Source organism: Castor canadensis, chromosome 3 (genome assembly GCF_047511655.1).
Source record: "Castor canadensis chromosome 3, mCasCan1.hap1v2, whole genome shotgun sequence".
In the NCBI taxonomy this organism is placed as follows: domain Eukaryota; kingdom Metazoa; phylum Chordata; class Mammalia; order Rodentia; family Castoridae; genus Castor; species Castor canadensis.
The window spans coordinates 124,847,751-124,860,434 of record NC_133388.1 but is presented as its reverse complement, the minus strand read 5'-3'; the positions used below and the strand labels follow the sequence as shown (position 1 = coordinate 124,860,434).

The window sequence follows — 12,684 nt, the reverse complement described above, 5'->3', positions numbered from 1 at the left end:
CCAGGGTGTGCAGGAATAGGCTCTGGACACTTTTCTGCGGTCCCAGCTCCGCCGTGTCCCACTATCCCTAAACCAGACCGAAACAAGTCTCCCGCCCGAAGCCCAGGGGCTCCCCTCCCCCCCCAACGGCGCATGCGTCCCGCGTCGGCCCCGCGGGCCGCGTCTCCGATGACGTGACGATGCGGAGGCGGAGCCAAGGTCGGTGGCGGGAGGGCGGGGGAGGAAGAGCGAGGTGAGTGCGGACGTCAGAGTGGAGAGCGGAAGGTCAGGGAAGCTCGGAGCGGAAGTGAGACTACGGGGTCTGTCCGCCATTGTGGACCCGAGAAGCGGCGAGCGAGAGGGAGAAGAGGAGCGTGCAAGCGGAAGAGACGGGCCCTTTCCGCCGACTCTCGAGCGCGAGGCCCGCTTTCTGGTTTCTCAGCGAGCGGCTGCAGCGGCGGCGGCTGGAACAATCATTCGCCGGGGGCGGCGGCAGCCAACTGCTGTGAGTGCACGGGGAGAGAGAGGCCCAGGCGGCGGCGGCGGCGGCGGCGGCGGCGGCGGCGGCGGCTCCTCTCGGGTTGCGGTGAAGCATGTCAGCCACTAGCGTGGATCAGGTGAGGGAGCAGAGGCCCCAGGCTCCGCGAAGGCCTGAGCCCCAGAGCTCCACCCTCGCGTGGAGCTCCGGCTCCTCCCCGTCGCCGCCGCTGCCTGCTCCATAACGGTGCCCGGGCGCAAGTTGCTGCGGTGCGGCCGCCCGGACGGGCGGGCCCCTGCGCCGGAGCCGAGGACGGGCGCGGTGCGGCGGACGGACGGCGGGCCCCGCGTGCGGGCACGGAAGCTCCGAGCGCTCCCAGGGCCCGAGGACGCGGCCCGCGTGGGGCCGAGACCCGCGTGCCTGGCGGTCGCTTGCGAGTGGCGGTGGGAGGTTTAAACGCGGGGGGCGGCTGCGGAGGTGTGGGGGGCTTTGCTCCTACGCGGATTGTTTAAAATAACTTGTTTTTGGTTAACACACTTTTCTTTTTTTTTCCTTTTTACCCCACCTTTCATCTTGCTACACAGAGACCTAAAGGGCAAGGAAATAAAGGTGAGTTTGGATATTGGCTATTTTTGTTTGTTACTTCTGTGTTGAGAACTGTAATTGTGTTCAGGTTTTCTTGTTTGTTTCTGCTTTTTTTTTTTTTTTTTTAATATAGGATCAGAAAAACGTCCATCACAGCTAAGACAGCCAAAACTTTGGTTAGGTCCTTGCTCTGAAGCCACTTTTGAAGGAAACCGAACTGGTAGAAGAAACAGCTGTCTGAGCTGTAGTTAGTTCAGTTAAATAGGTATCCTTGTGAATGTAGTGGTATTTCTTTAGTATTCTAGTTTATCTGGTTATGTAAGTTGTGTCGCAAAATTTCTGCATACATACAAGTTAAGTATGTTCTGAAAGTGGACTTGTTTGACATGTCTGGATTACGTGAAGCTTGCAGTTCACGTGATGTTCCATGTCACATTAATGAAGATAAAAGAAGTCAATGCACTAAGGCAACAACACGAAGGAACTCGTAACTGGACAAGCATGTAATTTTGCTATATAATCCTGATTACAAGGTGTGACTCAATCTGGTATTTTACAAGGACTAAGAAGGAAATAATTTGTATCTCTGCTAGGATTATGATTTAAGCTTCAGTAAAGTAAAAGTACCATTGCAAGTAAAGCATTAAAACTTGGGCATGGTTTGTATTTATTAATGTGAAACAATGTAGTCAGCTGATTGAAACATGACAATCACATGACATTAGTGTAGCACAGTAACTGCATTCTTGGGATAGTGCCAATTAAATAACATTACAGTGGATTATATGTTGATAACATTTTGTAATAGTGCTTGAAATGGCACTAAATAGAATAATACTGTTCTTTGTTTAGTAATAAAGTATCACTTAGAAAATAAGATTCGTGATAGCTTTTTACATGTAAGCTCAATGTTTTTATTAGTGTTTTTTAAGTTCTTCTTAGGGTTCTTAATTGTTATTATAAATTTGGCCAATTTGAAAAGGAGTACATACACACAAATTAATTTCTTGTGTTGTTCTACATTTTTACATAAGAACTTGTACATGCCCAATACATGGCACTGTATTAAGTAACAAATCTATTGTTTTGTTTTAAAGATGTTTTCTTTAAGTGTATAAACATTTAGAAATTTTAATTTTTAGAATTTCAACTTTATTTTTAGAGCTTTTTTCTGTGCTGCAAGCATAAGCCTCAGAATTGGGTAGTGTTCAAATGAGTTATTAAAATTTATAAATTTAAAAGAAATGATCCATTAGTTTCTTATTTTTGCTAGTATGCCCATTAGGAGGCATATAGACTTGGAGATCTGTGAAATTTGTGGTCTTTATTGCCTAGCATAAATTATTTTATCCTAGATCTGTGGGGAGGTGGCATTTTGCAAGGCTTTATGAAATACTAAGTATTTTGTGTTGCCTGCTTTAAGGTAAGTACACACATTCCATAAAATATTTAACTTGTTTGATAAAACAAAATAGATCAACTAGAGCTTTGTAAGCTAGTGATATAGTCCTATAAACTTGATTGAGGACAAGATTATTTCATTTAGATATGCCTAAGTGACCTCTGATAGTATAGATATAAATTACCAGTTAATTACATTACATATTATTACTGATATTATAAATTAGTTAACAAACATCACATAATGACTAAATGGGTTTTGGTTATTTAAAAATGTTTAACCCATAAGTATCACATCTGATTTTGTATACAAATATAAGCCATTTATTTGAATATTTCTTTATTTCAAAAGTTTTTCTTTTCTTTTTTTGTTCACTTCACAATTTTATTCAAGGATAGGATGATTGGGATTTTTTTGCAGTCCTAAGGTCTAATACTTCTTGTAGCTACTGACTTGCTAAGTGAGCTTGAACACAATTATACCTTTTTTGTCACAATTTCCCCTTTATAAAATATAAATCACAATTCTAGCTATAAATCCTATTGTTTTAATTACAGTAGTTTCTTGTGCTAGTAGCCATTTATTTGCTGGATTTCTTCTCCCCTTCTGAGGGAAAAAAAACTAGCTACTGGCCTAAGAGTCTTGGTAGTCATGTAAACTGCTTTAAAGTGGTAGATGGTACAAGTGCAGAATGTACAAAGTGGTAGAATGTACAAGCACATGTACATTGCTTCTATTTGTATGCATTTGTTGAGAAGTAAACAGTCATGTCAGGGCCAGCCATGAAATAACAATGTAAGTAGCTGTGTATTTGAGAAAAATTCTTGCCTTAGCTGACTTGATATTCAAACTAGTGAAAGTGTTTTGTAATAATTCTGTTTGCTTTTATTCATCCAAATTTATAGCTATTTTTTCTTGCTCTCAACCTCAGTATTCTAAAATTATAAATAGTAATCTTTAATTCAGAACTTAGCAAACTTATGGAAAACACATGACCTGAGAAGTTGGTGTCAGTTTTGCAAGTACAATATTTTTCAGTTGACTTATTATGAATTTAGATGTTGTGTTTTCTGAATTACCTTTAGTTGACAGTGTTAGCCTCATACCTGGCTTTAATCATTCTCTTTGTTGAGGTAAAAATGCTTTTGAAGTATTACAATTCTTGGTTTAATAGGTTGTCCCTATGTGAAATGTCAGAACTCTTTATAATACATGGCAAGGATAGTTGAAATTGAAGGATAATTATTTATCTGTTGGTTTATAATCTAATACTGACTTTATATTTTATTTATTAGCATGTAGAGTTTTTGCTTGCTAAAATAAAGGGTGCTGTGCTTTTACTTGTGAGCACTACATATGAAAGTATCAGATGCTATCTTAGGGCTCCTTTATCCTGTCCCTTAAATTTGTAAGTAAGCAATACATGGAAAAGACAGTATCTTTTCCCCACCTCTTTTCTCCTTCCCCTTCCAACAGAGGGATTGTATACATAATTTTATATAGCTATAGTTTAAAAGGAATTAGGTTGAATTTGATTAAATTTTAATGTTTAAGAAAAGTGGTAGAAATATTTTGACAATATTCTGTTAAATTTTCCTGTTATCCTCCCCCAAGTGATTTTAAAACTCTTTATTGTTGTTATTTTAGGCTTCATTTTATTATTGATCCTCACAACATTCCTGTAAGGAGATAGAGGGTACATGGTATTGTCACTGTTTTTGTAGGTGGGAAAACATGATGCAAACATCTGTTGACTTTCCTAACTTGATGTAGTCAGGACCAGAGCAAAGAATCACCTGGCTTCTAAGGCCCATGTTCTATCTTGATTTGACTCTGCTTCATAGAGCAGAGGAAACAGGCGAAGAATCATGTAAGTCATCCATTCTTTTTTCCCCCTGAAGAACATTTACAGTCTGTGGCACTGACTTGGATTTCATTGCTATTTAATGGCTTTCAGTCTCCAGAACATTAGATGGTCATTAAATAATGTTCAGAAACTAAAGTCTTTATAAGACAGTTGAATTTCTTTAAGAAATGTGTGCTTCTGAAACTCAAGGGCTAGTTAATACCTTACTTGGAGTAGTCTTTTAAGTAGGTATTTTTTAAATATGTTAGCAGTATGGACCAGATACCTGAGGTTCTAGTTGCTATTGTAGGATTGTAATTTCAAAATAATTAGCTGTTTTAAGTATTATAATATATGCTAGTGTAATAGACCAATGGTGAATTTTTTTTTTTTTTGAGACCCAAAATACCATGCATCACTACCCTCCTTTTTTTTGTGGGACTGGGTTTTTTGAACTAAGGTCTTCATGCTTGCAAGGCAGGCACTCTACTACTTGAGCCACATCTCTAGTCCATTTATTTGGAGACAGGGTCTCGCTAACTCTTTACCCAGGCTGGCCTTCTTACAATCTCTGCCTCCCCAGTAGCTAGGATTACAGCCATGAGCCATGGGCACACTGCTACATTACTATCTTTGATCACTACCAGAATGTTTTGTGGTACAGTGATTAGATCAACCCTTAAAATGGCATTGTATATATCCTAAGGCAACCTCTCTATTTTTGTTATTAGTGGCTATTAACATATTTAAATTCTGGGGTGGGGGGGTACATTTAGCTCAAACCTAGGTCAGGTGCAGTCCTTACCAAATACAGTTAAACTACAGTGGACTCAGGATGAAATTGACCTTCAGGTGACTCTTTTGGCCTCTAAGGAGTGATGTAGTATTCTAGAGGTCTACTTTGAGGAATCAGAGTTGCATTTTCTTTGTGTGATCACTACTGCTCATTTAATGGCAAGGAATTTACCTTTTCTTCCAAGCCACTGTTAACTAATACTACTTTTTAGGTGATTTAAACTCGTGGCAAAATTAAGAGGTGATGAAAATGTTGATATTATAGAGGAACACACACTTAAACCCTTCACCCCTGATGTTAAATTGTAATATTTTGTAATGTAGTTTTGATCACTAAATCTTCAGATATCAAATAGAAACTTTCAGCTTTTCTTGTCTCATGCTTCAGAAGTATATTTATGTAGTGCTGCCATATCAAGTTTTAGTCTAACAACACTTGTCTGTTTTTGTTTTGTGGTTTCATATTTAGTCCTGTTTGGCTTTTGTAATATATAGTGTAATAATATCCAAGATTGTTGAAAATTGTCATTTAATACTAAGATGAGATTAAAAATTTCATGAACAGAATAGTCATCAGGATTAGAGAGGTTAAGTCACTACTGGAGATCAGCTGTCTCACCAGTAGTGGACTTGGAATTCAAATCCAGGGTGTTTTTTTTTTTTTTTTTGGCAGTACTGGGGCTTGTACTCAGGGCCTCAGCTAGCTAGGCTTGCTAGGCAGGTGCTCTACCACTTGAGGCACTCCACCAGCCCTAAGGACTTTCTTTTGTATTTTGTGCAAATAGCCACTCTAAGACAGTGTCCAGAGTATAGTTTTGTAGAGCATTTATGGAACAAATGTGACATTCTAAGTTATTCTCTGACTTGTTTTTTGTATGTTTCAGTTTTTTTTTATTGTGGTACTGGGATTTGAACTCAGGGCCTCACACTTGCTAGCCAGGTGCTCTACCACTTGAGCCACAGCCCCAGTCCCAGTAATCATGGTTATTTTTGCTGTCTTAATTGTATTTGTGCTTTCATGTAAAAGTATTCTTATTGATGTTGGGGAATAAACCCAGGGCCTTCCTGCATACTAAGCGCATGCTCTACCACTGAGCTGTACATCCCCAGTTAGTCTTCATAGTTTTAGATTAATTAATTTATTTATTTTTGCGGTACTGGGGCTTGAACTCAGGGCTTGCACCTTGAGCCATTCCACCAGTCATTTTGTGTGTGTGTGTGGTGTGTGGTGTGTGTGTGTGTGGTGTGTGGTGTGTGTGTGTGTGGTGTGTGTGTGTGTGTGTGTGTGTGTGTGTGTGTTTTGGGTTTTTTTGAAATAGGGTCTCTGAACTATTTGCCTGGCTTGGCTTTGAACCACGATGCTCCTGATCTCTGCCTCCTGAGTTGCTAGAATTACAGGTGTGAGCCTCTGGAGCCTGGCTGGTTTTAGATTTAAAATTAAGGCCTTTGATTTTGTTTCGTTATTTATTCCAGTCTGGCCTGGAACTCACTGTGTAGTCCGGACCTCAAGATCCTCCTGACTGGGCCTTCTGTGTGCTGGGATTATGGACATGTGCCACCACACCTGGTTTAAGGCCTTCTTTATTTATATTTTTCATAATTATCTTTATTCATGTTAGTGTTTTTTCAAGTGAGGGTTAGCTGCCTTCTTTGGAGACATAGAATACATGAACTGGAACTTGAGATCAAAAGTAATTATTTCAAGGCCAAGTGTGGTAGTGCACATCTCTAATTCCAGGATTTGGGAGGCTGAGTCAGTAGGATCCTGAGTTTAAGACCAGCCTGGGCGATTGGGGAGACTTTTAAAGGCAGTGAACATTCAGGAATCTGTCTATTGTCTACAATACTACTTCACTAGTTATTTTAAATTCACCTACCGGATTAGGGAATCCATTCCAACATTTTTATTTAACTACAGTGTTGAAATTGGGTTATTGAAGTTTTTGGTAAGGGGAAGTATTTATATGGTTTGTGTTTACATAATTTTGGGGTTATACATCACAAAATTTCTAAGTTTTCTATGGCAAATAAATATTTGTATTTAAAATAAAACTTACTGGCTAGCTCCCTCGCATAGCCTGTAGCCATCTACCCTTTGTCTCGCTCTCTTTTTTTTTTTTTTGGCAGCACTGGGGCTTGAACTCAGAAATTTAAGTTTGGTAGGCAGGCATTCATACCCTTTGATCCACTCTGACAGCCTTTGTCTCTTGTTTTAATGGCATCCTAAGAAATTAGTTTTCTCCTATAAATAAATTTATTTGTTAATAATACTTAGTCTTAATAGCACTGTTAAATAAAAAAATAAAACTAAGAGTTACTCATTCTGAGTTGGCTTGAAAAGTATTAAACATGTTAGGCTGACTAAGTTTCATAAAGACAATTACAATACTTCTAATATAAATGTTTTTTTAGTTTCAGTACAAAACGGTTCGATTCATCAAAAAGATGCTGTAAATGATGATGATTTTGAGCCATACTTAAGTAGCCAGACAAATCAGGTAAGTTTTCTGATAGTTTTAAATTTTAGAAAATTAAAGTTTATTTTGGTATTAACTTGTTTTTTCAGCTAGATATTTTAATTGAAGAGACTAACCGTAACATGAGTTAATTCATCTAGTGTGCCTGCATGTGGTGAATAATATTTGTAGGTTTATGGCCGAAGACAGTTTCCTCCAGAGGTTGTAGGTGGCTAAAACTAGGTTATAAAACATTAAAGATTTGAAAGATGAGCATTAAGGTTAGATTTTTTTCTGAACATTGAAATAGTTTTTTTTTTTTTCCATTTTTATTAGGATATATTCACTGTGTGAGGGTATTTGTTGTAACAATTCCGAATAGGCTTACATTGTACATTGATTAGATCACCCCCACTGTCTCTCCCCCTTGACTCTCTCCTCTCCACACTTAAAGCAATTATAAGAGATCTTACTGTTCTATTTCATATAAGTATATGAAGTCTATCAACCATATTCCCTCACCTTCTCCTTCATTCATCCCCCCTTCCACACATACCTCCCTAACCCATGTATACTATACTTATTTTGCAGTCCTGTCTTTTGTTATTAATTCCTAAATTAATGGTCAAAGGGGTTTCTTGATGTATCCCCGCTGTGAGTATACTTTACTTTCATTGGTTCAAACCCTTCCATTATTTTCTCTTACTCCTTGCCTTCCACCCCCATTATTCAGCAGCTTTCAATACATACTGTTAATCTTCTAATTTCACAGATGTTTTGTATTTCAATGCTGTTGATGCTTTATTATTCTCTTTTCTTCCCTGCCCCCCACCAAGTTTCACAGAGTAGTCACTATTGCAAGCATGTTCTACATAGAAGTTCGTATATCATCAGAACATTGAGATAGTTTAATCTTTTATTTTTTGTTGGTACTAGGGTTTGAATTCAGGGCCTCGTGCTTGCTAGGCAGGCACTCTACCACTTGAGCTACTCCTCCAGCCCTAGTTTAATCTTCAGTGTCACTGCCGTATCTTGGCAACCAAAGGAAATAGGAAGGCTTAATTAGGTAGTGATTTTTAATGTGGAGAGTTAGTGTGTATGAAAATTTTGGTTAAATGTAGTATTTTCTGTTTTACCAACATTGAGCTACACCCCTAACCCCTGTTAGCTTTTTTGAATTTGTATATATGAGTAATTCATACATTGAAAAACTAGATAATGGTATTTGGTATTGGTTTGCCATTTTTTTTCATCCATTCCTGTTTTTAAAAATATGTCACAGCTATAAACAAATTTTAAAAATAAAATTTCAATATAAGTCAGTTTCATTAGAGTAATCTGGAATGAAACTTGTTGATTTTGTTGTTTTGCTTTAAAAAAAAAGAGGAAAATGTATTCTGAAGTGTTAACCTAGTTTTTAAAATAATGAAAGAATAAGGAGCCAAATATCACTACAGATCTTAGTGGTGCAGTTACAGAGAAAATTTGAACAAAAAGTGGTTAACAGTTTGTGGAATGTAGAAATATTTTTTGGATTATGGCGAGCTATGGTTGTGTTCAACCTGATCTACCTCTTGGTCATTTCTCCATAACCTCTTTATGCTGAGCTATATCCCTAGCATACATTGGAGAGGAATAAGTAAATCATAAAGAACTAAAACTGGTGGTAAAACCTGTAAAAGTTTGTCTACTCTTTAAAGAATGAAAAAATTGATCTCACATTTATGTAATCCACATTTTATTTCTTCATAGCTTTTAGAATTTTCATTTTTACTGTATTTTTAATACACCATTCATTAATACAAGGGGATTTCATTATAATAACCCTATGTGCATACAGTGTACCAAAGCAAGTCCATGCCTTTGTAACCTAAATTTTATGATCTCAGTAACAAATTTACTCTTTTACCTAAGGGCTATGAAAAAATACATCACTGAAAAGTAGAAGATCATTTGTTGTGAAATATGCACATTTTAAATACAGTTTTTTAAAAATGTTTTGGCTCATACATTAATATCAGTTAATATCCCTTATGACACTGTTTTCCTTTTTTTTGAGGCTTTCTAATATTATGAGGTATAGTAAATGTTTCTTTGAAAAGGCTTCCATATGCTGGGCACTGGGGCTCATGCCTGTAATCCTAGCTACTCAGGAGGCAGAGATTAGGAGGATTGTGGTTCGAAGCCAGCCTTGGCAAACAGCTCGTGAGACCCTATCTCAAAAACACCCTTTACAAAAAAAAGAGCTGGCAGAGTGGCTTAAGGTGAAGGCCCTGAGTTCAAGTGCCGTACCACAAAACAAAGGATTCCATGATCAGGTACCTAAAGGAAATTTATTGGTCTAAACAATTGTCCTTTTTTTGGTATTTGATATTTTTACTTTATATTAAAATATAACATGAATTCCTAAAATGAGAATATAATACGAAGTTCCTCTGACTTGGTCACTTTTTTTTTTTTTTTTTAATTTTATTTTATCGTTTTTACATTTACTTACATGTGTATACATTGTTAGGGCCATCTCTAGGCTTGGTCACTTAAAAAAAATTTTTTTTTTTTTATTGCAGTACTAGGGTTGACCTCAGGCCCTTCACCTTGAGCCACTCTGTCAGCCCTTTTCATGATGGGTATTTTCGAGACACGGTTTCACAAACTATTTGCCTGGGCTGGCTTTGAACCACTGTCTTTCTGATCTCTGCCTCCTGAGTAGCTAGGATTACAGGCATGAACCACCAGCACCTGGCTGGTCACTCTTTAAGAAATTTTTGTGGATTGTAAAAGACAGTTTGGGAATTGGTGCTTGAAAGAACTGTCTCACTTGTTTTACTTGGTAACAGATATTTTACATATCTTCCTTATTTGTCACAAGGGCTTAGAAGGATTTTGGTCCCAAGAAAAGTTTTCATCTGAAAGATTGTTGTCATTCTGCCCAAGCATTTCAGAAGCTGACAAGGGGAGAACAGGGGAGGGTGTTTTAGATCCCATTGGTATGGCAACTCTGCGTTTTGTCCATTTTACGTATTGGAGTTCTGCATTAGATTTCACTTTTTTTGTGAAAAAAATCATTTTTTATTAAAAATCTTTTATACGTGTGTTGAGAATTGAAACCAGGCCAAATGTATACTAAGCATGTGCTACTGCTGAGATTGAGTTACACCTCAGCCCTCAGAAATTTTTTTTTTTTTTTGCAGTTCTGGGGCTCAAACTCAGGGCCTACACCTTGAACTACTCCACCAGCCCTTGTTTGTGATGAGTTTTTTGAGATAGATTCTCATGAACTGTTGCCCAGGTTGTCTTCGAATCCTGATCTCTGCCTCCTGAATAGCTAGGATGAACCAAAAATGATTCTCTAACAAGGCATGTACTTGGAAGAGTACTAATAGTATAGAAGTTGAAAACTGTGGTTGTTGTAGAGAAAAATTGAAAGTTATTTTTACCCTTAAAGGGAGATTATGTAAGAACTTAAGTGATTCATAACTACCTAGCTAAAATAAAAAATGGGAAAAAGAAATGTAACTTTTAAAATTAAATTCATCGGATTTTGAAGTTACAAATAACAAAAATGAATGTTTTTGTGGAAATGGGCATAATAACTTTGGGTAATTATTTAAGTTGTTTTATATAGTTAGATCTAATTCAGAGCCAACCTAGGGATGTGTTATTGGCCTTTCTAGTCCTGTATAGCATAAGTTTTTACTTTTTCCTTTAATTTGTATTTTTTTGTGTGTGATGTGAGGCTCAAACCCAGACTTCAAGCGTGCTGGACGAGCACTTTGCCACTGAACTACATCCCTATACCCTGTAGTATTCAGTTTCTTATGGTGGTTTTGTAATTTTGTTTTAGTGGTACTGGGCCTGAGGGCTTGTTAGGTAAGCACTCTACTACTTGAGCCATACCTCGCGCCTGTTTTGTATTTTTAGGCAGGCATTCTACCACTTGTTTTGTAATTTTAAATGTCAGTGGTTCAGTTCTTAAAATTGGTTCTTTATAGTTCTTTAGAATAACTTGGTGACAAAGTTGATTTTAAAAATTCCTGTTTCAGTTTTCTGTAAGATGCCATGTAATTTGTACATAAATCTGGTATGTGTATCAGAGAAGTATAGGGAATTTAGAAAACAAAATAGTATTTGGATTTTATTTTCTGTTCTGCCATAACTGCTGTTAATTGTGGTTTTCTTTACCAGTGTCTATTGACCTTATTGGAGTAACTGATTTCCTCAATGCTAACTTGATACTGGCATTCAGCAGTCTTAAAATCTAAGTCTGATTGTGTCATTGTTAATGTTAATAAAAAATTTACCTCCTGGACATGTTTTCACATACCTTTAATTCTAGCATATGGGAGGCAGAAGTAGGAAGTTTGTGAGTTTAACAAACTGGACTATATAGCGAGACCCTGTCTCAAAAAAAAGAAATTATCTTAGGTTCACAAGAGTGGATACCTGTTATATCAGTGCATTTAAAAGGCTCCAGTTTCTTCTTTACTTCATCTCTTGTAAGCTTAGGAAAATACAGCTTACCAGTATTTCCTGAAAATGTGAATGTAAAGTATTCTGTAATTCAGTAAAGTATATATCAGTAAATAAATGTCTTTCTCACTTTACATGAGTAAAGTGCTCCAAGTAGGAGACTGTTCTTCATTCTTTTTTTCCCAGTGACTGGCATAGTATCCTGCTTAGAGTAGGCATTCATTAAAATGAGTGAATGGGTTAGGTTATCTGATAGAATTAGAGAACAGCGTATTATATTTGATGAAGCATTCAGATTCTATTATATATGACACATTTTTTTTTCTTATAACATGTTTATGACTAATTGTAAAAATTGCCCTTTTTAAAATCTTTTTTCCTTTTTGAGACTAGATCTCACTTTAGCACCTATACTGGTTTTGAACTCACAATCCTCTTGCCTTAACTTCCTGAGTGCTTACATCTCAGGCATATACCAGCAAACCCATCATAAGTTATACTATTTGAAAAGTACAGTAATAGAAGAAATCATACAGTCATTAAAAACAGACTGAACACTACTTAAAATTTTAATTTAAAATTAAATTAGCTTTTTTGTTTGTTCATTTGTTTGTTTTATTTTGGTTTATTTGAGGCAAAGGGTCTTGCTGTGCAGCCCAGGTTGTCCTGGAAA

The 12,684-nt window shown here is 37.3% G+C and overlaps 1 protein-coding gene across 5 annotated transcripts in view; it reads left to right on the top strand.

Moving 5' to 3' along the window:
- Positions 1 to 229: 229 nt before the first annotated feature.
- Ythdf3 (YTH N6-methyladenosine RNA binding protein F3) overlaps positions 230 to 12,684 on the top strand; it is a 38,241-nt gene continuing 25,786 nt past the window's right edge. For 2 of the 5 annotated variants that reach the window (XM_020182297.2, XM_020182298.2), the window contains exons 1-4: positions 344 to 596; positions 1,042 to 1,066; positions 4,169 to 4,314; positions 7,498 to 7,583. In XM_020182297.2, coding sequence (XP_020037886.1) covers positions 4,257 to 4,314; positions 7,498 to 7,583 — 144 coding nt within the window. In that variant the 5' untranslated portion in view covers positions 344 to 596; positions 1,042 to 1,066; positions 4,169 to 4,256. Of the gene's footprint in view, positions 597 to 1,041; positions 1,067 to 4,168; positions 4,315 to 7,497; positions 7,584 to 10,774; positions 10,899 to 12,684 lie in introns of those variants that run through there. The other 3 variants (XM_074068599.1, XM_074068597.1, XM_074068598.1) reach the window with 3 other exon arrangements.